Below are 27,278 nucleotides of genomic sequence, written 5' to 3'. Positions count from 1 at the left end.
GAAGACAAATGGATTAATAGGACAGGTACAGTCCCTGCTTAGAAACATTGCATGTGAAGATATGATTTTTGTGAGTAATGATTTTTGTTTTTGCTTTGAAGAAATCTCTGTGAAAGAATTTGTGAAAGAATTTTGAGGAATTGAAAAATCTCTCTTTTAATAGAGGTTTATTGACTTCGCCACCCTTTATTGCTTAGTGAGAAGGTCCTGAGATAACTACCGCTATTGCTACAACATTGCTTCGGGCGCCGACATTCAATTACTCAGATGTCCATCATGTAAAATCATCTTACCAAGATCGACCTATTGTATTCTGTTCATTTATATCAGCTACTGACAGTTCAGAGGCAAACTTCAATATACATCAAGGAATGAATTACATTGTACGTATCAGACCACCAAGATTACTGTTTTGCCGGGTGCGTGTCATACTTCACAGTCTCCTGGTAGTTCTATACATCCGTCGCTGGACGTCACCGTCCGTCCGCTACGTTACTGCCGTGGCTGGCCGTAACGCTTCTGAATTATGAATACAAACAGTCCTTTAGTCCATGCATTATTCATAATTAATCATTATTCCCACCTCTAGTGTCTCATGGGCCGGAGATTACTTTAGATGCGCTCTTTTAACTGTTTATACGTGTAAATAAATCAAAAGCGGGTCTTTTGCGTTGATTAACGTTCCGTTGTTGCCGCCAATTTAAACGTATCAGATTTTATAACGCTCCGTTTTCGGCCGAGGCCCACGCTAAGTACTCGAGCTGCGAGCTTCGCTGAGAGGCGATTACCCGATTCACACCCACCGTCGATAAACAAGCGGACGATCCGATCTACATGTAATTGCTAAACCAACGGGCCACTTTACAATTTTTAATTTAACGGCAAACACTGCCCTCTAATCCGCCCCGCTGGAAATTAACAATTAATGGTCTGTTACGGCCGCTAATTCCGCAGATTAGGGCTCGCCACCTCGAGCGAACGGTTATAAATAGTTTTTAATTACGGATTATCGGAGGCTGATCCGATTAAGGGGGGGCGGACCCCTCCCCCCTAGGTTTGTCATAAAGACCGGATTTGATTTTCACTCCTTTTGACTTTATTGGGCGATGTTTCATCGGTAATCGGTCCAAGATGAAGTCGCCAGATTCGTTATCCACAAATCACACTGCTGTGTTCGGCCGTCCTATTAGACGGAGAATGTATTGGGTAGTTAAAAGATTAATTAATCCGTACAATTCGATTAACAGAGGTAGTCCCGGGTTCCAATTTATTCAGAGGTCTGTTACGCGTTAACATGCTGAAGTGATGTGGTATCGCCACAGGGATCTGATGCATCTCAAATCTTCATTTGGTTTTGCTCGCGCTCGCACCTTACATCACCTACGTCCATATGGTGAAGTTAGTTCAATCGTAAAACAATAATAATTTATTATTGTAATTCAGATATCACTATGTCAAGCCCCTGGACTTAAAAAGTAAAGAATTCAAGGAATAATCAAATATTTTCGAAGCATATATCAAAATATTAATTTGTGAAATAGTTACCAGTATGGCAAAGACATTGGTTACTAATGGTAGTCCACTACATCAGGAAGATTGCATTTTCTCAATTTTTATTTTAAAACTTTGTATTTTCATAATTTGTTGATGAACTTATGAAGTGCACAGACGAAAACGTCTTCTAACCCCTATTGTCCTTTGAGAAATGTACTGTTAGCGAATTTCCCTATAGGGAAGTAGCTATTACCGTAGGTCTCATGGTAAGACCTAAGCCCGGGACCGATTTACTTTTTCATTTTGATGTCCCCAGAGGCCAAAAACACCATTCGTTCAAATTTTTATATATCTATATATAGAGATATATATATATATATATATATATATATATGTGTCCATCCGCACGATAACTTGAGTAATTTTTGTCCGATTTTGATAAAATTTGGTTTGAAGGTGTAAGGCGGGATAAACTTGAATGAGTTCGCGAACCAGCATGATCGGACTATGGGAACGGGGGTTTATGGGGGGTTTTATGGGGTAAAAATAGGTTTTTCCCATTTTTGCCGCTAAAAACACAAAATTTCACAATTTCTTTTTAAACCACTTTGTAGAGCTTAAAAAAACAAATAATTTAGTATATTGAAGCGTTATTATGCGCCTAATTGTTACGGAGAAAATTCAAAAAAATTGCAATTTTAAAATTCCCATGTTATTCTTATGGAGAATAAGTCAACTGTTGTAGTTTGCTTGTTTATGAACATATTTTGATCGATTTTGAAAATACTTTTATTTCTTACTAAACTATTATCATTTTATAAAAAAAATCTTTTTTACCCTCCCTGTTGCAGCAAACCTAAGGTACTTGTTAAACTAATTCTATTTAAATAGAAAATAAATGTGCTATTTTTATGGAGGCATTTTAGTGTAAATCCAATCAGGTCAATGGAAATTCGCTTAGTCTGCAGGTTTGCTGCGGCGGGGGTATTTTGCTACTAACGTTCTTCATTTATCCCTATTATCCTAATAATAACGTGGATGATTATGATTTTATCAAAAGGCACCCTAAGTTGCACTCGGCGCACAGCACAGGGTGGAATATGCAGCATTGCAATTCTCAGCTTAACTTATTCACCAAACGAAAACTTATTCACATTTCCTAACTCATTTTTGGCGTTTTAAATTAACAGCTATATGTGCATTTTACAATAGATAAAACGGTCTACTTACAGTATATAGAACTATAATGATAAAAAGTAAAACTCATGTTTGTAACCACTACCTATAGACTCTTTTTATATATTTAAGACAAACACGGGTTGGTGTCAATTAATTATTACCAAAACATTGTTCAACGTGCAAAATAGCACACGACTGTTATCACATGTTTACAAACATATGACTACAACTACGACACAACTACAGCTGTTCCTAGATGACGAATGCCTGCCCAAGAGCGCTCATCACCCATAATGTCCCCGGTCTAGCGCCGCGGGCCTACGTTGACCAGTAATCTCGGCAGCCGCAATTCCCAAAATTAATCGGTTTTCAGACCGTAAAGCGACGAGTTAAACATATAGTTAGTATAATTGGCCCCGGGTTACCAGGAGGTTATATTTCACCGCATGTAATGAGTGTTGCGCGCAATCGAATTAGGCTACTGGCCTAGGATGATTAAACGGATATTCGGTTGCGGGCCTGTTAATAACCGAGGGGCGGGGCCCATCCATCAGAGGGCCTCATTAATGTTAACAAACCTATTGCTTCTGCCATCGGGAAATGAATTAAATAAATTAGTAGAGGCATCCGTCTGTGATGATGCTGCTGTCAGCGTGTCAGGAGATATGCCACTCCTTAGTGGACTACGAACTACAGCATTGGCTGTGAGTTAGTTATACTGTATCTCGAGATGTAAAGATGTCTCGTCGCCATAGTGAAAGATTGCGACTTTTAAAAGGGGTTTAAGTTTAAGTAGAATGAAACTCAGCTAAACGTTCAAATTGGTGGATGCATGAGCTGATCAATATTAGTATTCAACGTTTACACTGTTAGATTTAAACAACAAATTTACACTTGTTTACACTTATTAAATTGTGGGATGAAACTATGAAGGTTGGAGTTGGAGTGAGAAATTTCTCCTGAAATTATTCGATTTAGTTTGAAATTCTATATTCAGGGTGTTTCGAAATTATCTCCTGAAACTCCATGGTCATGTTCCTTAGGTCGAAACGAAAAAAATATCATATAAACATATTACCCTATCTCGCTTTGTTTTCCGCCTGTCAGTGTGTATGCATTTTGTACATAACTTGACATAAATTTCGAACAACTTGAGGTACCAACTTCAAACTTGGCATGTGTATGATGACTAATATCGAACTATTATTTTGCAAAGCACCAAGTTTCTACTTTGTATAATTTCAGAATGGTGGTCATTTTAATGTTTCAAAGCTTAATAACTTAAAAACCATAGGATTTATAAAAAAAAGTTACAAAAGACAAAAAGTATGGAAATTAAATTCATTTTACAGAAATGTACAGTTTTTATAGGGTAATAACACAAATAACGGACCCTATATTGTCCCTAGATATTTAATGTAATTGCAATTATGCTGAGACGGTAGTTCGAACCTGCAGTTTGGTTTACCAATCTAAAACAGCAAAGAATGTGTTTGTAAGCGAGGAATAAATGTTTCCGTAAAAAAAAATAAATTGAACGCCAGACAACCTAATTAACTTTTTTCAGTTATAACAAACTCCGAGAGTTGATTACACTATTGACCTGAGCCAAAGATGACTTTGAATCTCCGCTAGAGATCAAGAATATAATGTTCTATGTACCCACACTTAATACAAAACAAATTCTGTTAACAAACTATACTAACAACTCTAACTATACAACACTATACAGAGTATCGTGAGTTCTACAACTCGACAACGTTCAATATCAATTTCGCCACTCACGCGTGCACGCGCGTGTAAATCTCCTACAGGACTCAATCCCCGGGACTCCCCTAGGTGCAGCATAAACGTCGTCCCAATCCAAGTAACAAGGCTCGCGATTTACACCCAACAAACAATGTAAATCAATACTCAAGACTCCCGGAGATCTCTCTCCAATAATGGATTTAGCGACAACTCACGACTCTGTGGGACCGTAAATGCGACCGTAAATAAATTGCATTATGACCGTCAGTTGTATCATGTCAGATTGTATCGTTTGACGTTTAGAACCGGCGCGACTTTATAGGAATCGTGGACCGTAAATCTTGCTTCTTTGTAATTGAAATTGTCGGCCTTCTCGCTGATTGACTAAATTTGTTTTCAAGGAATGGCAGTATTTTCGGGCGATGGCAGATTTTTGGATTTTTACAGCTGCGTAAATTTTTGAAATGCTTTTACGATGGTGTAAAACATTTTTGTGGTTTGTGTAGTCAGTTATGTCGTCGGCTGTTTGAATTGTTACAAATTTGATGGTTTTCATACAAATTGGCCACCTGCGGTGGTTCCAGTTTACAGCATGCCACTCGTGTTAAAAATAGGTCGCCTCCCTAGTAATCGGTAAATGTGAATATTGTCTATGTAGTCTGTGTACTGAGTCATATATGTATGTATTACCAAAACGTTCACCCGACCACCGAAAAACCCATAGATAAAACATATCCTTGTAAAACTGGTGTATATTGTTCTATATAAGCCTCGGAAGGATATTTCGTAAGTATTATTCTAGCCAATTATCAACCAGTTTACCAATCTCCGATATGGTATTTCGTCCTGCATTCTCCCACCAAAACTACACCATAATGTCCGAACCTCGTGTTTCGACGGCAGCACATCAAAGCTATATACAAATTAGATTCATTCATCTCGTTAATACACTTCATATCGCATCCTCGGGCCAGAGTTTGTGTGGTTGATTAAACGTTTCGACCGCCCACACGCTCCGTCTTCAGGGCAACTATGATAGTTTCTAATGTAATTTCTGTTTTGTTTACACTAACTCCGTTCACAAACGTCATAATGCAGCGAGACGTGCAGGATTCAGCGTTCCCCATCGCGGTCGTGTGTGTGTGTGTTTACACCTGTTCCATGGACCACCCGTCCCGTCACCCCATGAGATCTGATCCCTTATAATGTTTAATTAGTACACTAGACCTCACGTAGCCTCTTTGCTGTGCCTGTAATTAATTATGGACCTGTTTCAAACATCCTTTAGCAACTGAGTATCTTGTCAGTGGTGTACTTTGTGTTATATCTACTCGACAAATTCATCTACGGATGAATGCTCTTTTTGTCTAATGCTCTTCTGACAACCTGAAGATGTGCCCTAGCTGATTGTAGTCGTAGTATCTTTAAGTGTTGCCATTGACTATTGGATACTGAAGGTGTTACTTATTTTCAAAATTACAGGAGTATGTTTTATCTATCGATACAGGTATAAACAGTAATAACATTGAGTATACAGCATGAACACATAAAGTAGATTGTTCTTCAAAATATGACAATAAAACATTTTCTGACAGTTTTGCAACTTTCTTACTTACGTGCCAAGAGGAAAACAGTTCGTATGCTCGTTCATACTTCTTTCTTGATTTTTCAGGTAACAGGTTTAATGAAACATGTTTTCACTTTCTGCTACTTCTGATTTACCATTATATTCACAACAATTTTCACCGAGTTCATTATTTTTAAACATTTTAGGCCCATTTATAATTCATCTTTCAGTTACTTCACTTGAACACTTCAGGTTATGTTTAAACCAAGCGTCGAACAAAAATATAATATAAACTATAAACACGAAATGACAGGTTAAATCGTAGTTATAATAGTCAATCAGCTGATCATAGTTATTATCTTTAAGTGTTGCCAACCTATTTCCAAGCGTACACGGATTACGTGCATAATAAAACCACGCTGTTTTGTGTTGTTTGGGTGGAATCTTGATGCGCGCCAGAAGTATAAACCGTGCGACATGCGACAAAGTAAGAAAATGCAACAATTAGCAGCTTTCTGTACTATAAAAAGTGCAAGGAAGCCAACTTTGTCGGGTGACTGTAGGAAATAAGTTATTTGTGCAACTAGTGAGAAAAGTGAGCAATTGACTCACTCGAGAGAAATACTTACTCACGAGCCGTAGGCGAGTGAGGAATGGTGTCTCGAGTGAGGCAATTGTACTTTGCACTCGAGTTGCACATTATACTTTTCCTACAGTTACCATAAAACAAATAAATTGGTGAAGAAACATAACCTATTTTTACACAGAAGTGAACTTTTAATATAACATTTAATGTGAAGTGACAAATACAACAGTACAACAGCTGACCAGCGAATTGGCCACTTTGCTTTCTCAAATCAGTGAGAGAACATGTACATTGTTAGTTAACTGTAGGAAAACCATTTTATATTTTTTCAGGTTGATATTGTTTTTCCCCTTCTTTGTCAGGAAAAGGTATTTAAGTAACCTATTTATCTATTGGTTTAGCTGTTATGATCCACGCTGAACAAATTATATTTGAGTATGGAAGAGGAAGGGTGTAAATAAAACAAGAGGTAATAAAATGTATACTATTTTGAAACTACAGAATGATATGGTAGCTGATGATATGGTTAGTAATACTTTTCATCTTAATCTTCACTCCTGATTCAACCTAGTCAACCTCTTTCTTATTTATGACTTTCTTCTGTCGTTACTTTCCTAAAAGGATAAATAAAGGAAGTATATGAAAACAACACACCTAATCCAAAACAAATCTTCAACAAATAACCCTGAGTAAGAGTAAGAATAACAAATTTAGGAATACTGTATGTTTTCCTCGTCAAATTCATGGGACCAGAAGGGCAAAATAAAATGAATGTAAAGAAGTTTTCCCAAAAACACTTAAAACCTATTTCTAATTTGATTGTACTCATGGGACACAGAAATTTTGTTAGGACTACAAAAAGGAGAGACTTGCGAGATGGACTGGCATGAAGAAAGAAAAATGTATACTGCAACATAACTGCACTTATTCTTTGCCACTATGTTTGAAGATTGCAACAATTTGGTGGTGTCACTTTGGTACCAAGATTAAGTTGAGGAGACGCACAGCTCCAGATGTATGGTAGGAGAGTCAAGTTCATAAAAACCGGAAAGTGGTGATATTATTTTCAGCCGTTAAGTGGAAAGAGCACATTATTCAGCATACAGGTACAAACCATTTTTACAGGTCAATTAGCCTACTTAAAACATACTGACCCAAGCAGGATCAGGAATTTCTTCCTGTGCTTTGTATCAATTCCATCAGTTTCATCCTTCTCGTATGACCTCACCCGTATGGTTTGGCAAACAAGATCTTCAAGTATAGTTGAGGTTTAGAGCAGTTGGTTGGGATAACTGTCCTTCTACTAGCAACACTATGTCTGGTCTGCCATGGACTCAGCAGGTTTACAGTAAGCTGGTCTTGTTCTTGGTCAATGATTTTTGGTTTATCATCTTCTAAGAGTAACTTGGAATAGTAAAGAACATCATCAGGAATAACGGTTTCTAGCACCTAACTCCCTGGTTGAAAACTGGTGCCTTCTCCAGATCTAGGAGAAATTGCCTTCAGACTTGCCACCCCTTGAAACGACGGGGGCTTTTGCGGTCTTATGGTGGACCGTTGGTGTCTTGAAGTTGGCAACTCTTGGCAATGTGTTAAGAGGTAAATATCTTCCCGAGGAGGAACTACTTGGGAAACTACAGGCTTTCATCGGATGCCTGAATTTGTAAGGTCTATCAAGGAAACAATTGTCTGGAGTGCGTAATAATTCAAATTTTTAGATGAAGTGCTTCATGGTCTTGGCCTGCCCCTGTTAGATAAGAAAAGATAAGATAGGTCCTATGATCTGCAATGAACAGTGAACAGGATTGGTGTATGTTTGGTTATGGTACCTTTTTGTCCAACATAGGCATTTGGACTATCTTTAAATGATTAGGGAAGAGTCAAAGGAGTCAAGGCTTGAATCTTATTGCCCATGATCAATTGGGAGTTCTTTTGCAGAAATGAAAGACGATTCCCCTTGAGAAATACTGGATGAACTTGCCATTAATTGCTTTCTTTTTTTCCTTGAGGCCAACAATGGGGGGGGGGGGGGGGGGTGACTACCGTGGGGTGTGAAATATCAAGAAATGACAAAGGAAAGTTTTGCAACTATTTTTGGATGTCAAGAGAATCGTTTAAAGCTTCAGGGTCAATCACGTCTGTAATTTTAACTATATCAACACCACTGTAATTAATAACAACAACTAAACAATGCAGGTGAAAATCGTACATGATTCGTAATCGTATAATAAAGGGGCCATAAGCTCCAATGGTCGACTACAAATACAATTAATAACCACAAGAGCGAAATCGTATAGTGTGAAAGGAGTGTAAGAGTAGGAAATAAAAAAGGATACAAAGAAACAATTGGGGAATTTTTAAAATTTTAATTATAATAATTTAAGTAATACAAAACCGAAGTAATTAAACATTTGATGCAAAAACTTCATTAAACATTAGCATAACCAATTAAAGGCAGACTTTTGGGTTAAAAAGCTATAAATAAGTATCAAGACAGTCTAACATGATGGAATGAATGATTTCTGCAACTAAATTACATTGTATACTTTGTTGCCTTATTGCACAATGTGTGACATGAGAAGATTTCTACAAAGCAAGTCAACACTGCTATAAAATAACAAATAACAATAAGATAACATTTAAAACAACAAAGTTATTGTTATTCTTTAGTTAAAAGATTAAGAGCTACCATATGCAATTAATAAATACTTCAATACGGGTAACACATCTATTGTAAATGCTATGATATGATTTTGTTGTACTACATACCTTTTTTTTACATTTTAAATAAAGAATTTTAAATGTTTTAAATTAAACAAAGGTTTTATCATAATTTACTCATAAAACATTTTAAAATGTTTCAATTCAATGCATTGGGGTTTACAATACGAAAAGGACTTACAAATGGAAAAACACACAACTAGCTGCAATTTCTTAACTTCTATAAGAAAATAAAATTTACTTAAGTAGTTGATACAAATTGTATTAGAGTAATACAACTACCAGTAAAAACAAAATATAAAATTTTAGTAACATGCTTTACATATTGTGAAAGTAATTTCACAAGTAATTTCCTAATTTAGAAAGTATTATTCAAACATTGCCAACATAAATATTTTGTGTATCTGAAAAATTGCTTCCTGTTTGTTCTCTTATTCATAATTGCCCACCTACTGATCAAATTTTGACTATACCAATAATTTAGAATGAATAAATAAAGTATTATTTATTTTCCTGTCCGATAAACACATAGTTCTTGAAATAGTAATTAGTTAAGTAATTTGAGGAATCTTATTCATACATTGGTTGCAATTTAAACGTCATAAAAACTTCATTATCGCTCGCTCATTAGGCTAACAAACAATAGCTACGAATCAGTGTCTCTCAGAAAAATATTTTACTTAAAGAAAAAATGCAAAAAATCTAAAAAATTATTGTGTTAAACCTTTCAAAAGCAAGACTAGAAAAATTTAAATCACAACAAACTAAGACGAGTTAACAATATTTACAGAGGAGAATAATCCCGACCGTTAGCACAAAAATATTTATTGCCCTCTTTGCCTTTCGGAAAATACTGTATTGTTTAGAAAAAATATATTCAACGATTGCAAAAATAAATAGTCAACAACAGTTCAGCTACGAACTAAAGCCTACTCTATATCACAAGATTCAAGGTAGAGAGGAAGCAGTCTTTGGGAGCGTTCAGTCTTCCGTGGCGTACTGGTGTTCCGCACTTGACATTAGCGTGTGCTGGCGTTCTATGTATATTGCACGGGCGTGATTCACTTGTTGAGATACCTAGAAAATTAATGAATTAGTTACGTAAGTAATAAATTAAAGACTCCAAAATATAGAACTCTTGAAATTACCTGTTTAGTTTGGTTCTTCATTAAATAAGGCTTATCAGTACTTTCAAGAGCCTGGACCTGCAAAACCATGACTTACATAAACAAATACCAGACATTGCAAAATTGATCTACAAAGCATTTTTAGTAATATTGGAGAATAAAGAGCCCTTTTTTAATCTGAAGATACGGCTAAGTACGGTGCCAAACAAAAATGTGTAAAGTGAGGACTAATTATAAACTGCCATCTGCCACTGTCAATGAAAAAAATCTGTAACCAATTTGAAAGAAATTAGGCTTTCGTATAGATACTGTAATGTAAATACGTTTTATTACTTAAACCACTTTTGTTGGATGAGACAGATTTGAAGTGTGTACTTTAATCTGAATATGAATGGAAGATGACAGAAACTAAAACCTTTGGCTTTTGCTATAGGCCTACAGTTAAGTACGAATCAAAACAAAATTGCTTTTGTAGATGCCCTTTACTTTGTTTGTGAATCATGCAAAATCCAACTCATAACCCTGAATGGAGCGAACTACCTGTATTTTTTAACAACTTTGGTGCAGAAAATTGCAACACTATCCTCTTTCAAGGATTAAACATGTTTCCAGGGTGTTGTAAACAAACATGTGTTGTAAATCTCTGCAGAGTAGTAAAAAAGTAGTCCAAGGCCAATATTTTAGGAACACAGAATTTTATCTCTGTTTGATTGAATATATCACACCTTGAAAATTAGACCGTGTACTCATAAATATCTTTACAAATAAATCGTGGGGAGGTTGCTGCACAAACTAGAAAAAGGCAAAATCATTATTTATCCTAATCGTCCAGTAGTAACAGATTATTTAGTGAAATTTGCGTTGTCTAACCCAGGCTGCGATGGTGTTAGTGTCACACCGCACACGAGGTCGTTTGACAGGTTCTTGGCTCAGCAAGGCTCCCTCCACACGGATAGCCAGCTCTATGTAGTGCAGGGTGGTCCCTCCCTCGTACAGACTCAGTGGATGACAAGACACCAATTCTCTAGAACAGTACAAGCTCTCCATACAATAACAATAATCTATGACATTTAAACAAATTGTTTATATGTATTTTGTTAGAATGAAAATATAATATAATAAGGTTTGTGTTTACTAACGGAATGATCTGTTGTGGTAAAAATCAACTACAGCTTTTAAGTGCTGTCAGAAATGTAGCACATCTTCAGGTCGGAAAGTCTGTGTAATAATTCCTCGAGGTCTGTATACCTGTGACGTTAAGTGTATTCTGTTATATGATTTAAATTTTAACCAATTCAACAGCAGCAAACACCACTATGGCATTAACTTCTACAGCATGATTTGTTTCTAGGAACAATATATGGTTACCTGAGATGTACTTGCAGGAACGAGTTGAATGTGTTTCCGCTAAACACTCGCACTATATCGCTTGATATGATGATCCTCAGGTCCTCGCAACCACTGCGTAGAACCTCATAGGCCATGAACCTGTGACGTTAGTTAACCATGTAATATCATTGAGTTTTAAACATCAATAACATGTACTTGAGAACAATTACACCTTATTCTAGTAAGTTACTTACTCATTAGCAATTTATATCCACAAGGGAATTACACTTGAACAAATAACATAATATACTTCTTCAGATCTTGTGCTTCTTCACCATTAGCAAGAGATCTTTGTGAATTTAGCTTCTTTGAATCTTCCCATCTCGTGTCCATTAGAAGACGTCCATTGGGTAGTCCTGTCTAAAAGGATGTGATCCAATGCGGAGGAGAAATCCGGATGGCGGAGGATAGAGAAGAGTGGAAGCAGCTAATATACGAGGCAAAAAATCAGCCGTACTGACGCCGCATCAGTAAAGCAAGCACGTATCTCTTATCCAAGGGTCTTTTTTCTTTAAGGTCTTCTTTCCATATTTGTTTTATCATGGCTTTTCAAATGTCTGATTTTTGTTCAGGAAACAATGTTCTGTGATTGGAATTAGTTCCCTTAATTCTGCACTCTTTATTTTCCTTTGTCCACCTGTTCCTTTAAGTTAGTTGATATACACGGCACTAATACAACTTTTTTTGTCTTAAGAAAACTGAATAGACAGTAGCCTATCTTATTTTTCCATGATATAAAATCAATTAAATTTTTAAATCGCTCATTATTGCATAACCTTTTTTTACTATTGGATTCGGTGAGAGGTAACTAATGTTATTTACAAGTATTGTCATGTTCTATCCCTATGGTAACTTGCTACAACTAACCTGAGATTGCATTTATTATACAAAAACAGTTGATCCTGTATAAAACAGAACATTTAATCAATGTACGATCAAATTAATTTTCATCCGTTGCACAGCATTAGTATGCCTCAAAAACTTAGAAAATATAATACAAATAATTAGACAATATATCAATAATCTTTTCCGACAAGTACTCACAGCTCAGTATAGTCGTAGTTGTTGATGGTGTAGAGATACTCCTGTCCTCTGCTCTGTTTCTGGTTGTACAAAGGCATCAGCCCAGTGCCGCTGGTTACACATCGCGGCGGCCTCGTCCGCTCCGGGCTCTTACGATTGGAACTGCGGGAAAACAAAGTTTAAATTTAAAAAACTACTCTTATGATTGTAACTTATTGTAAACTAAAAGAAAGTGAAATTTTTTAACAATCTTTTAAACTTGAAATCAAAATTCAGATTATCTTTCTGGCAAATAAAACATTTTAAAAACGGAATTAAAATCTGGCTAGTTTTTCTTGCTAAGGACATGAAATTAATTTCCTAGTAATTTTTAATTATTTTAACGACTATTGTGTTAAAAATACAAAAGATTTGTAAATAACCTGGTAATTCTGACGGCACTAGCAGCTTCTGATGTAAGGTCCAGAAAGCCGATCACAGGTTTGGTTACTGTTCCAACAAGGCCTTTTCCTAGGCCAGAGATGAAACCCTGTGAACAAACCAAACAAAAGGATTTAACTTTTCCTGCAGGTAATTCTCAAGTGTTACAAGACTATCACAAGACCAATCCTGCTTTATGGAACAGAGACATGGATCATAGACAAACAAATAAAAAAGAAGCTGGTTTCATTTGAAAACATAATTTAAAAAAATATATTTGGACCTGCTAGAGAGGGAGAAGGATGGAGAATTAAGCACAACCAAGAAATAAGAGACATGTACCATTCCCCAGATATAGTAGGAGAAGCAAAGAGCAGAAGACTAAGGTGGGCTGTCCATGGCAGGAGGGAAGATGACAGACTAATTATTAAAGAAGTTAGGAGACAAAACCCAGTAGGAAAAAGACAACAAGGAAGACACAAGAATCGATAAAAGGACCACGTGGAGAAAGATTTGCGAAAATTGAAAGCAAGGAAAGAAAATTCAGAGAACAGGGAGAGATGGAGATAACATGTTGGCGAGGCCAAATACCACATTGGGTATCCATGGTCATGGGAGTTAGAGTAGAGTAGAGTAAGTAATTCTCAAGTACAAAAAAGAAAAGTCTCACTATATCAAAACTGCACGAGTCAGAGTGACAATTACTACTGAATATTAATGGGTCAGAGAAACTAAAAGGAGCAAACTTACTCTTCTACACTTTTGCTTACAAACGAGCGCAACAGTTGAAAATTGGATCAAACATAAATCTGTTGTACGTACAGGTATCCCCTCATTAGCAGCTCCTTCGTAGGTCTGTTTGAAGACACTGGTGACTCCGCCAAGCACCCCAAACCCAAAGCCACGCAGACCTGCAGCCAAGTGGTCGCGCGAGGTGCCAGCGTGGCCGCGTCGGATGCGCAGCCGCTGCTCCTCATGTTGATCGTCCAATGCAACACGACCCAATCCATCGGACAGCGACTCTGTAATGACAATGATATGAAATACAATTATTCAACTAAATGAAGCTTAGTATAGAGTACATACATGTTTAGCTCATAAGATTTTTTGTACTCTGATTGAAAACATAAAAAAGGAAGATGAAATATATATCAACCCAGATATTCCATTTTGTTTTAACATTGTTTTTTCAAATCATTTTAAATGACAGTTTCTTTCTACAAATTTAATATATAATCCAACATTAGAGTTACATTCTAAAATCTAAATTTAAATACATTTTTTTATATACATGTTTTAGGTTTTACTTATTCACTAAATTGGTCCTAGAACATTAGAGAGTCTTTATGATCTTTTTGACTATGTAATGGTAATTTATAGTGATACTCCTTACCTGAAACTTTGGCAGCTGAATTTGAAAGGCCGTGTGTAACATTTTTGAACAATGCTCCAACATTGCCTTCATAGAAGAGGCCTGTAACCCCCTCAGTCAGATCACTGAAAAATCCCAAAGGATTTCCAAGGAAGTCTGTAGACCCCAAGATGATAGCTGCTTGCCACATCAGATCCTGAAAGTGAAAATTGTTGAAAATCTGAATCTGTTGGAAACTTAGTCTCTTGAATCTGAACTGATTATATTATGTTTGTATTTTATGTTTTAACTACTATGGAGCTATGTTTTAGTAGTCAAGGTTTAACTGCTAATGAGAAACTTAACTGGCATGGAATTTTAACAAGCTGGGCAAACTGATGTACTGAACACACCACATTTTCCTTCACAGCTCTGGTCCGTCCTTGTAGTAGGCGATCCAGGTCCATCAACAATATTAGCTTGTAGGATTTCTGCTCATATCAAGCCATGATCATAATTATGACTGTCAAGAGTAAAAAATAATTCATCTTGCAATGCAGTCAACAAATTCTCAATTAAAAACGCAAAACACAAAAACACGGTAAACAACATAACGAAAACTAAGTCTAGATTCAATGCTGAAATTATCAAACTATCACAGTGCACAGTATGACAATAAGTTTGGTATGTACACCAATATACACTGCTCTGGTGGCCACAATGATTAACCTGTATGAATGTTCAGACCTACCTCTTTGTAATGCTTGATGATAGAGCTGAGCAGGAACTGGCTGTTCTCAAAGATGTGGCGCTTGACAAACGGTTCCAGATCAACAGCCGCGTCTTGGAACTTGATCAGAGTCAGGCCAAGCTTGCGTTTGATCACCTTCAGCTGTTCACTCAGTTTGTTACTCGTCGACACGCTTAGTCTCACCTACACGTTACAACAAGAAAAATGTTTCATCAATAGAGGAACAATCTATACTACAATCAGCTTACATACTTTCAAGGTAATGAATCATTCTCGTTCAGGAACAGTTTTTATCCCAACCTGTCAATATATACTGCAGACCACCTAAGTCCCCCTTGCAAATTATTTGACAGAGGTTCAGTTCTGTACACACTTTACATAAAAGAAAACTATACTCTGTTTTGTTTGTCATCATTACATTAGATGTCACCATACATTATGTTGTAGACAATAATACACACTTGGCAGAAGATGAGCTTAAGAGAGCCGAAGTAGTATCGCTTGGCGTGGGCAGACGTCGCTTCAGCCAGGATTCTCTGAGTTTCAAAGTCACTCTCGTCTGCAGTCTCTTGTTCATCCTGTCCACTGAAGCCAAGGAATGCAAACAACTTCAGCAACAGACGCTCCTCAACGTTGAGAGACATGTTCTTCATTCGAACAACCAAGTGCTGCAACAGTGACAGGTAAATAAACATTTGCTTGACACCTCAAATTTTATGTCATTTTATATTTATGCTTATGATTTATAAACTGCTTTTCAGTTATATTGGAATCAGTCTGAATTGGTATCCCACTGAACAAACAATGTAACTTAAAATTCATCCTTAACCCTCCAAGTGTCCATAGTAATGGTATTAATGTTGGCCCATTTATTACGCAATCGCAGGGTTTTATTAAAATGTATCTTAGAAACTTAAAAACACTCTAAAGTACCTATACTGTTTTTTATATAATTTTGTTTGGAAAATTATGGGCTTCAATGTAATATATAAAACATTACAAAAAAAATTTTCAAAAATTTTTGTGGGGTTAACATTTCTCAAAAATTATAAAATAAACGAAGAAAAATTATGTTTGCAATCAATACATTTTTATAATTTTAAGTCTACAAATATTTTAAAATAGCCACTTTTTTCTAAATTTTATGAGGATTCTAAAAATATAATAATACTAGCTGACCCGGCGAACTTCGTATCGCCTAAGTTATAGGTTTCCCCTAAGACAGACCGATGGAAAGAAAGTACCGTTACGTTTAATTTTCAAGATGATCTCGTTCGCATCGCTCAATCACGTCCTGGTTGAAGTTCGTTCGCTACGCTCACTCACCTTTGGGTTGGAGCTCGTTCGCTACGCTCACTCACCTTTAGGTTGGAGCTCGTTCGCTGCGCTCACTTGCCTTCAGGTTAGCTCGTTCGCTACGCTAACTCGCCTCCAGGTTGAAGTTCGTTCGCTACGCTCACTCACCTTTTGGTTGCAAATTAGCTGTTGTCATAAATGTAAAAGAAATAATAGTGCTGCAGAAAAACTCCAGAGCCACTGGGGCGGAGCCCTTTTAAGAATTTCGAAACGGGAAATAGTTTACGTCCGATTCGCATACCTACAGAATTTACACACCAAATTTCATAACGATCGGTGAAGTCGTTCCGAAGGAGTTTGCAGACAAACACTGTGACACGAGAATTTTATATATTAGATAAGGAAGTAGGTTTGCAAATAAATAAGATATGGGTGAAAAACAGATTTCGTACATTTAGCGTTAGCTAAGAATGCATAGCCTAACCATAGCTAGGAATCTGGAGGATAATTTACATCAATATCACTACCTACTTCTTCACGATCATCAACCAGCCCTTCAAAATCACCTAAATCTTCTTATAATGCACCACGTATATCACTACTTTTTATTTTTAACACTAAAACAATGATAAACGTAATAAAACACATCAGTCACCGATGTGAGGTTAACCAAGTTGTTTACAAATACGCACGTCATCTGTCTGCTACAATATGATCGGAACTAAAATGAAAAGCGTCTATAAACAGACATCAGGAGAAAGCTTAGAATCTGCCGAAAACAACGATACCAATCCAGTTCAATCTGATTCAGTCAGTCCCAGAGTCTTCGCCGGAAACGATAATTGTGAGTCGCAAAAGCGACGCATAACAGCATAGCGGGTGTGTTGTGCGTTGGCTTTTGCGACGCTTAACACTCAGGAGGGTTAAGCAAGACATTTTGAATGAAAAAATGAAATGAATTGATAAACTTTTACTAATTTAAAATTTGTTGCACCTATTCATGTACACTGGTTGGGAACTTTTCTAAACTTTAATGTATCTCGAAGAATCAAGTACTTTGTTCACTGCTGTACAGGAATGAGAAACAATAAATAACAAACTAATATTCTTTTTTTCATAGTTATGATCAGTCTTCCTTCTTAAAGCAAACCAAATTCATCCCGACCTGATTTTGGCCTGATTCCCAACGGTCAAAATGTCACAGCTTCTAAAGGCATAGTCTGATTCCAGTTAGGAGTTTAACAAATATCTAAACTACCAAACGGATGTTTCTTACTGCGTCTTTCTGGATGTCTATCGTTATTCATTATCAAAACGGATGGCCACTTACACTTTAAATGTAAAAAAAAAATAGAATAACCTTGACAATCTCCGCGTTGCTGGTGTGTCTCCGAGGCACTCTTTCCCCTGTTATCTGCAGAGCTGGTCTGGCCACCTCCTCTGGGTCTGTGGAGCGTGAGGGAGGCGTGACATGCAGCACTACTGGACACTGTGCCTTGAACAGCTGATTGTCTACCTGAAATCACATGACACACATATTAGACAATACTGCAGAACTTTACTGGAAACCTTTTCATCAGCTGATTGACATTCAGTTAAAACATTTATATAAAAAATTCTTTAAAAAATGTTGGCTGTACTGAAAAATATCGTGGTAATTGAGATATAGATTTTAGTCAAATTACGGAAGAAAAAAAGTACAGGGGCTGAACGGTACAGTAATTATGTCTTATCTAAAGTGTAGGACATCTTCAAAAAGGAGATAGTAGTACCTACACCAGAGTTCCGCTCATCCAAACTAATTGGTACCAGACCCTATTTGGTGGAGCAAAATTTTCAGATTAGCTGGAAATCCAGTCAAATTGAATTAAATTTATTTTTATGACTGTAAATGGTCATATGTTGCTCCCGCAGTAACGGAAACAATGAGATTGTCTCTTCCAATTATCTCTTTGAACTGCAGAAATATTCGTGATTAAAAACCAGGAACTTGGCAACACCCTGTGTTAATTTCCTATGGTTGCATTCTTCTTATTGCACGATGATCTTAATAGAGAACCAATGGAACGTCGTTATTGAAAAAAATGCTCAGCCATAGATAGGGTATTGCAGATTATTTCAATTTATCCAGTCATAAAAAATTCAAGTATGATTCTCTTTTTACCAGTTTGCTACACACCCAAGCCTGTACTTAAAAACATAGTTTTGTTTTAACTGAAATGCAGAAAGTATTACACTGCAGACAAAAGATCGATGTTGTTCGTTGTTTCTAATATATAATTTATCCCTTGAACTTAGATATTCTCTCAGATAGACTATACCCTTTACCCTTACTAAGTATGTATGTATACCATAAACCACCTCAATCATGAACACTTACTGAGGCTACTATGCGGATGTTTCGTTTACCACAACAAACAGAAATTCCATCAGGAAAAATATTCACTAGGGTGAATTCCTATACCTTAATCTCATCTTTATAAGCATGTCCATTAAAATGACAAACCTGAATATCCTGCACACAGGCGTCCAACATCTCCGCCTCATGAGTCCACATTGCACTGAGCCTTATCTGACTGAGCTTGATGTACACCAACTCCTCCGGCGGTTGTCTGGACACCAGACTGACTCCGATACAAGGCAACTCCACGTTCAGCTGGAACTCCTTGTTGTCCTTGGGAGCTAGCAGAGCTGTGTCGTCCGTCAGCAGAGCCGCTGGTCTGTGATTGGTCGACACATTCACCCAATCACTCTCCTCCAGTACTGCCACCATCCTCTGTAAGATCAGATAGTGTCTTACAGTTGGGATTTTACTTACTGAAGTGGCCACTTGTACCCTAGTAGGTACTTCATCAACACAGCCTCTCTAATAAGTTCAGACCACACCATCTTCTATGTTAAGGACTTTTACCACATATCTCTGAGCGCCATATACAATTTTCTGTTATTGCTAGTATGGCAAATAGATTTAACAGGGCATTGTTTCAAATACAGTAGAACCTCTTTAATTCGAACTAATTGGGACCGGGGGTAGTTTGGACTATTGAATAGTTCGGATTACAGAACATATTGTTGTTTTTACATAACAATAGCTAGGGAAAAGAGTAAAATGCTTTATAAAGTAAAATACAGTGTTTATTTAATACAGTAGTAAACATAGGGAATAAAAAATACTGTACATTACAATTAAAATAATTACGGTGCGTATATCAATAAATACAGTTTACAATAAAGAGCTACTGTACTGTGTATAGAGTACAGCAATGAGGCGTTCAGATTAGTGGACGTTCGGATTAAAGAGGTTCTACTGTACCTGCAACATCAGTGAAATGCCTACAAATTTCGCTTTATATGAAAATACAAAAAGATCCTCCTTTTAATTCAAAAGATACAAGAACAGGTATGTATAATTCATACTTTGTGAACTCGCTACATGAGCTAAATGACTGATAAAAAACACATCTGAGACACTTACCGAGTCCTTGACGTCCGTGACTTGCAGCACTCTTGTAGGTCCGTCAGTGAGCACTTTGACTGTGAGATATCCAGAGCCTGGCCTCAGTCTTTGTCTGTGAAACAAATACAAATTGATAAGAACCAACTGAAATGTTAAAAATGATTGAACAACAATCTCTGTTATATACACTTGACAAACTATTCACAATAGAAGAGGAAAGATAAAATAATAGTACTAATTACATCTTTAAAACTCATAGTTTGTACTTTTTCCAAATAAGGCTGGTATGATCCACTAAAGTCTTTTTAGTTTATTCTGTAATATAAATTCTACAAAGAGACCGTCCTCTCAATAATATTGCTTTCTGAGAATAATATCTGTAAAGGATGGATAGCTTTTCTGAATTAAATTGTGACCATTTGGCTGTATAAACTTTGCACCTTGTACAAAATGGAACCTCTTATTTTATAGATGAACCTTTTATGAATATTGAAATCCATTCTATTGCCTTGTTTCATTGAATTAAGATTTATGTTAATGTAAGGGATGAGAGGAGAAGAAAGTTTATCTTTACTTTATTGATTGTTATTGTGACATGCAATGTTATTACCTTGAAACAAGCTGTTCCAGAGGTACTGATCCATCTGGCAACGTAGAGCTGCGACCTAGCACCACCTCACTCCCTGCGAACAAAACTCTCATGTATACAGAGGCAACATAGACATATACCAGGAACCAGGATCTAGTTATAAATAAGGTCAGTTATACAAGTTTGAATTATATCTTGTAAGAAGACAGTGAACTGTCACTGTTGAAGTCAGGAAAAGATATACCCATTATTCCTGAATCATAAGATAAAAATGTGCTGAGAAAATCTAAACAAAAATACATCAGGGAAATCAGATTAATTTGTTGTGGTAACTTTTTTTGACAATTTTATCCTACAGCTGTAAAATAGTTCACTGTTAAAATAACTTTCCATTTGGTAATCTATTGAAATATTAACCTGCTTATTCCAAATATGACCTAAAAGAAGGATGTGTCTGAAAGTACAGGATAATGAAAGGAAGTAAGTTATGTGGTAGTGTTGATTATATTTTGAAAGAGGGTTGTGAAGTGACAGATTGCTAAAGAAAAATTGTAGTTATAAGCAAGGAAATAAAGGGGGGATATAAGAATTACTTAATAAAAAAAACGCTAATAAAAAAAAAAACAGTAAATAGAACAGTTTACCGCTGAAAAAGTAAACATACAAAAACAAATCACAAACATAGAAGAAACATCATAACATGATTAAAGTGCACATAGAAAGAAACACACACAAACACACATTTGATTTACACTTTTTGGAACAAAGTACAGTAGAAAATAAAAAAAAATACATGCAAACTGAAATTGAATAGAAGGGAAAGAGAAAATAATTAGAACATTACATACACCTCTGCCACGCAACTCCTCGAGATTCTCCTGCCAACATACTTCATACATTCAGACTAACATGGTTAATTTTGATCAAAAATCCTACAAGGAGAATATGGTATTTCAGTAAAATAAAATTAACAAAGGAGGAATGCACCAGTACCAAGTTTTACAAGACAGCAAGTAAAATTGTATAGAATATGTCTTTTGAATAAATAATTTGTGGTGTGTCTAAGATGACTCTTGAATGATTTTGTAAGCTGTTTTCATATTTAGTTACACCTGCTGTTTCCTGAGTTATTCTAACCCGCTGTTATTTGCTTTGTTCGTACAAGGTAGAAAATAAACCAAAATCTGAATGTTCAAGTTCAAATAGTGTAGATTTTTGTTTACCTAATTTTTTCAGTTACCAGGCAAGATAAAAAATTTGGAGATTGTTTGAAGACTACATTCTAGAAATAATCAAACAATTGTTGAAAGTAATGACTTGTAGCCAAGATAACAAAGATTATCATAGATGTGACTGCAAACACAATTACTTAAAAATACAATTACTATTTTAGTCGAATTGATTCAAAACCAAAATATAGTAATAGTAGGAATTGAGTTACCACAACAGATTCTATATTGTTTTTCAATTACAACTTTGATTCAATATCCTAGATTTGATATTCAGGATTCGGATTAGGGATTTCAAAATCCTGAATTTTACCCTTTCTTAGTTAGCAGTTTACCGCTTTTATTTTTCTACTTTATAAGTGGATCAAATTACTGTACTATGAAAATTTGAATACTTATACACTGCACATTTTTAGTACCTAATGAAAGAAATATTTTAGATTAGATCAAATTAGATTTGTACAAAACCAAAATACTCTAAGGTGAAGAATAAGAAGAACAAGTAAAGAATGAGTGAAGAATGAGAGTTGAATGAATGATATAGCAGCTTTAACTGAAATCAGCTGGTTCTTTGTCCCGGATCATTTTATAAACCCAATGATTTATAGCAGCTGGGTTTATTATTGAATCATTAACAAGGTTCAGATTTTTCTCAGGGTCACTTTTACCCTGGATTTTCCAGTTATACTCCTATAGAAATTAAATCATTTAGCAATAAGCAAATGAGTCAACAGCATGACGCCCATATTTGGGGAGGAAGAAACAAGGTCAAGAAAGACCGCATACCTTGTCTAAGACCAAAGAAGCCGTCCTTAGCCTGGACACACATGTTGTTATGTACACAGCAGAGACGGCCGTCATCAGTGAACCGCCAGGTCTGGGTAGACTTGCGCCGCTTGTCTGGCCGGCGCAGCACCAGGCTGACGTAGTGAGAGGGCTGCGGCGCCGGACCCGAGATGTCCAGAACCTGACACCAGGACGAGAATCAATTACGTTGCAGAGTCAAATAGGGGTTCTGTCAGGACCAAATCTAGGATTTTGTTTAAGGGATATTGGAGACATTTTCCATCTCTATTGGTAAAAAACAAAGTTTCAGGACCAAGAGTCTGACGGGGGAGAAAGTATTTAAAAAATAACAAGAGTATTTAATAAATGACAAATCACCCTCTTGAATCTGGGAGCCATCGTCTTGGGTATATTTATTCATGGTGTGTTGTTGTGAAATAAAATATGTTGATAGCATCTGCTACATACCAGTATCTTGTCTGGAGGTGCCCGGGGTGGACTGGAGCCCTCGTGCTGTAGCTGTCCCTCCCCTGTCATCCTCCACAGCTGAGAGCGTGCTCCGTGCTGCTTGCGAGACAACACCACACAGCTCGACCCGTCCGGCACCTCCAGTACCAGCTGTTGACACTGTACGTCCAGCGGGTCTACTGTGTCTCCCACACTACATCAGACAACACCAGATATATCACACAAACATTCACAGCTGAGAGCGTGCTCCGTGCTGCTTGCGAGACAACACCACACAGCTCGACCCGTCCGGCACCTCCAGTACCAGCTGTTGACACTGTACGTCCAGCGGGTCCACTGTGTCCCCCACACTACATCAGACAACATCAGATATATCACACAAACATCCACTGCTGAGGAATATGGAATGTTGTTAGGACATCTGTATTACTGTAGGCCAAATCAACTGTAACGAATCACTAGAAAGGAGATTTTCTGGAATAAAAATTCAAAAATTGTTATGCCAACAAATTGTCAATGTACTTCTCAAAATTCTTCCTTAATTATCTTAACTAAATATTTGTAATATTGACCACAGGCATCAATTGGACATGATTAGGTCACTAAGAAGAATCTAGTGCTGACAAATTTCACATGTTTTTGTTTGAAACTAACAGGCTCCAATCTTTGTTATCTGAGGTTTCTAAGGTGTCAGATTTTAAATGTATGGACTGAGTATGAATTAATTTATGTCTGAAATGTATAGTTTAGGGATGGTAAACAATTACCTTATGACAAATTACTCTAGCATTTCCACACAAGTCCATCAACATCATAACCTTAACTTCAACTCATCTATTTTACATCTTAAAATTTACCTCTTGAATGTGCCAGTGAAGGTGATGTATATGAAGTTCTCGTAAGTCAGGCCGGGTCCCTCGCCCAGCTTGTTGATGTCGTAATTCGCACTGACACCACCAGGTGCCACCACTGTTAACTTCTGAGCCTTGGTCGGCTCGTCAAATGCATAAGGGACAGAACAGTGGGGTCGCACTGAGCTCATGGCTTGTACCCCAGTCTGGCAAATAAAATTCAAAAATTTTTAGTTTCAATTGGTATACGTAGGTATCTATTTGTTTATGATGCAAAGTTTACCAAACTGCAACTGGGTTTAAATTGTACACAATGGTAGATCATATAGGCCTACTAGACATGTAGACATATTGATGTAAAAAAAAAACTCCCTTGGTCAATGCTTGTGAACATCTGGTTTTGTTAATTGAAACCCATTATTTTCTTCTTGCAATCCCCTGTTGTGAAGCACATGTAAAGCAACTACTTTACATTTAATTTTTTATGTAAACAAAAACATATTATTTTCAATCAATTCTTAGATATTAAGAGGGCGCAATTTTACCTGAGAGAATGACACAGCGACTTGGGAAAAGTTGTCTATCCGTATAGGAGCTGGCATGGACACAGCATCAGTCAACACAATGAAATACGTGGCTCTCTGTAGTACGATCTCAGCTCGGAGGAAGTACATACGGCCACTGGAGTCCCTACAATGTATTTTCAATATTTAATTAACTTTGCTTTTTTGATAAGGCTAATAAAAATAAATCAGAATACAGAAATTGGAAATCTCTTTAGGGAAGTGACCATGAGGCAGGCTATAAAATATATTAAGAGATGGTGTAAAAAAGACATAACCAAGATGAGAATGACCTAAGATCCATCTTGGGTTTAGATTGCCTTGCATGGGAGTCCATAAAAATGCGCAGAGGACGGGGCTCGAGCCACTCCAATGACACCCTACGTTAACCACATTTTTCAGATTTTGCTGTAAAATTATGTAAAAACCAATCATTTGGAAATCAAATTTAGGTAAAAAAATGCGTTAAATGAACCATTTTGTACAGTACCTAATTTGTTTTATAAAGTTCCAGGGGGGGAAACCTCGGATACCCCTCTTTATTGTGGGGGGGGGGAATTATTAACCCCTGGCCTCCTTTTGAAAAAAAAATGGATGGACGCTCATGTGGACATGAGTGTAAGAGTAATTAAATGGACTTAATTCTTTATGGAAACACATGGAATCTTGTACGAGGGTAAAAATTATAGAATTCAGAAAAACTAGTTGTAAAATAATTAAATTTAAATTGGTCAACCAATAATTAATTATCAAATTGGTTTGATGAAGGATTTAACTCAAAAATAACATTTTTGTCAGCTATATTTTTCTCACAATAAAATGTTTATTCATATTTGTAAAGCAATATTTGTTTGTAGGATTGTTATAGGTTGTAGAATGATGTAGTCTCATTTAAAAACAACCAAAAATCAAATATGTTGATAGAAAGTAAGACAAATAATTGAAAACCCGGTAATAAGTTCTAGGTTGATTATGAAATTACCTAAGATGAAACAAGTTGATAGAAAGACTAAACTTAAAACCCCTTTTCCCATCTAGTTTCTCATAGTTATATTAACACGCAAAGATTCAGGATGCTTAGTTGTACAGTACATTTTTCATCAATTTACTTCAAATACAAGAAACAGAAATCAACACAACAGCAATAGTGTTTATGTAATTATAGAGATTATTACCTGACGTTGATGTGTAGAGAGTTGTTGTTGTCAATCATGAATCCCCCAGACCAGTGACACTGAGGTACATCCATCAGTCTCAGACACAACAGAAGGTCCTTGTCCAGCCTAGGCCAGTGGAAGGCCAGAGAGCAATCAGGTACAGCGGACAGGTAAGTGGCTTGGGCACCCGGGTCACTCTAAACAGTTTACATTAGAATGATTTCAGTTTATTAATATTAAGAAAAGAAATAAATATTTGAAGAATCGGTAATTCAGTGATTATTTAAAATTGGTAACTCGGTGAAAGCGTACAGTGAAAACAATGCAGCGATGTTGTGTTTTAAGGAAGAGCAGCAATATTCTTCAAAATACCCAAAATGGAAACAAAAGTTGTACATTGGGCGTTACAAATATCTAGTTAACAAGTTTAGGGAACCAAAGAAGAGGAACATCTCTAAAATCTAACAAAAAATAATTGTCTCACAAAGTATACTCAAGCAAAGTTTACGATCTACCACTTACCACTGTAGTGGCAAAGCACAGTTGTGCAAACTGTATCCGGTAGCTGCTCTTATTGTGTATCTGGTAGTGTGCGGAAAGTGTGACTATGTTGGTACACCTGTAGCGGCCGCGGCCGGGCCGGATGTCAATACCTATCATATACACCAGGTCTGGCCGGTTGTCCCACAGTGTCACCCTGAGGCGGCGGACCTGCACACCTGGGTGTAGCCGGAAATGTTGACACCACTGTAAATGACATTCTGAATGAATATTGATCAAGAAATTACTATTGGGGAGTAGTTCAGTGTTTTGAATGTAGTAATTAATAGGAAATTAAAGAGAATAGAATAAACTTACTTATTTACCGAACATGGTGGATCAGTAAAAGTGTCATGGGCTGAAAGGACAGCCATTTTATGTTTGAGACTGGCTGCACAATCTTAGCTCTGCAGCTCACCACTGGCCTGTCCATGAGGCAAATACAGTAACTGTCTACAAATCACCACACAGACAAGATGTTTAGAGTGACAGGCAGTTTGGGTTTTACAACCCTGGACTTATGGATGGACACAATCAAGGATTCATACATTCTTTAGAACTGTCTGTTAAGTAGATGTAGTTATCCCCCATTTCCTTAAAGTAAATTGTAAAGCTAAATATGTACTTTTACTTTATAATAAATAACTAAAAGAATGCACTTTAGGATTTATTTCTGTATCTGGCGTAAGGGAAATGAGTAAAAAAATAAACCAACAATAATAATTAACAATAAATGAGTTGCAGAATTATATTAAAAGAAACCTGTGTATGGAAATAATACATCAAACATTAGTTACCTGGGGTGTTCCTTCAGGATGCACTTTGCTGCCAACTCTGGCCACCACTGTGGGACTTGCGTCTTGGTCCACAAACGAGAACAACAGAGGGGCGACCATACGAGCAACCTGTAATTATATCATACACTCTGTATAATTCTCTGAATATTTATTTTTAAAATAGCAAAAATGCAAAAAAATTCAAAACA

The 27,278-nt window shown here is 36.6% G+C and overlaps 1 protein-coding gene across 1 annotated transcript in view; it reads right to left on the bottom strand.

Annotated features, from left to right (window-relative positions):
* Nucleotides 1-8,932: 8,932 nt before the first annotated feature.
* LOC129001837 (intermembrane lipid transfer protein VPS13D-like) overlaps nt 8,933-27,278 on the bottom strand; it is a 101,925-nt gene continuing 83,579 nt past the window's right edge. The window contains exons 57-76 of the mRNA XM_054429292.1: nt 27,091-27,198; nt 26,276-26,500; nt 25,772-25,950; nt 24,579-24,723; nt 24,040-24,239; nt 23,183-23,375; nt 22,715-22,895; nt 20,721-20,793; nt 20,129-20,222; nt 19,160-19,429; nt 18,014-18,169; nt 15,819-16,025; nt 15,358-15,540; nt 14,649-14,823; nt 14,078-14,277; nt 13,258-13,364; nt 12,857-12,997; nt 11,792-11,911; nt 11,294-11,447; nt 8,933-10,373 (exon numbers count right to left, since the gene is read on the bottom strand). Of these exons, the coding sequence (XP_054285267.1) occupies nt 10,278-10,373; nt 11,294-11,447; nt 11,792-11,911; nt 12,857-12,997; nt 13,258-13,364; nt 14,078-14,277; nt 14,649-14,823; nt 15,358-15,540; nt 15,819-16,025; nt 18,014-18,169; nt 19,160-19,429; nt 20,129-20,222; nt 20,721-20,793; nt 22,715-22,895; nt 23,183-23,375; nt 24,040-24,239; nt 24,579-24,723; nt 25,772-25,950; nt 26,276-26,500; nt 27,091-27,198 (3,207 nt within the window). The 3' untranslated portion in view covers nt 8,933-10,277. The remainder of the gene's footprint in view (nt 10,374-11,293; nt 11,448-11,791; nt 11,912-12,856; nt 12,998-13,257; nt 13,365-14,077; nt 14,278-14,648; nt 14,824-15,357; nt 15,541-15,818; nt 16,026-18,013; nt 18,170-19,159; nt 19,430-20,128; nt 20,223-20,720; nt 20,794-22,714; nt 22,896-23,182; nt 23,376-24,039; nt 24,240-24,578; nt 24,724-25,771; nt 25,951-26,275; nt 26,501-27,090; nt 27,199-27,278) is intronic.

This window comes from Macrosteles quadrilineatus, unplaced genomic scaffold (assembly GCF_028750875.1).
Source record: "Macrosteles quadrilineatus isolate MER2022 unplaced genomic scaffold, UCM_ALF_1.0 Scaffold_8__2_contigs__length_117827958, whole genome shotgun sequence".
Lineage (NCBI taxonomy): Eukaryota > Metazoa > Arthropoda > Insecta > Hemiptera > Cicadellidae > Macrosteles > Macrosteles quadrilineatus.
This window is presented reverse-complemented; position numbering and strand designations above follow the sequence as displayed.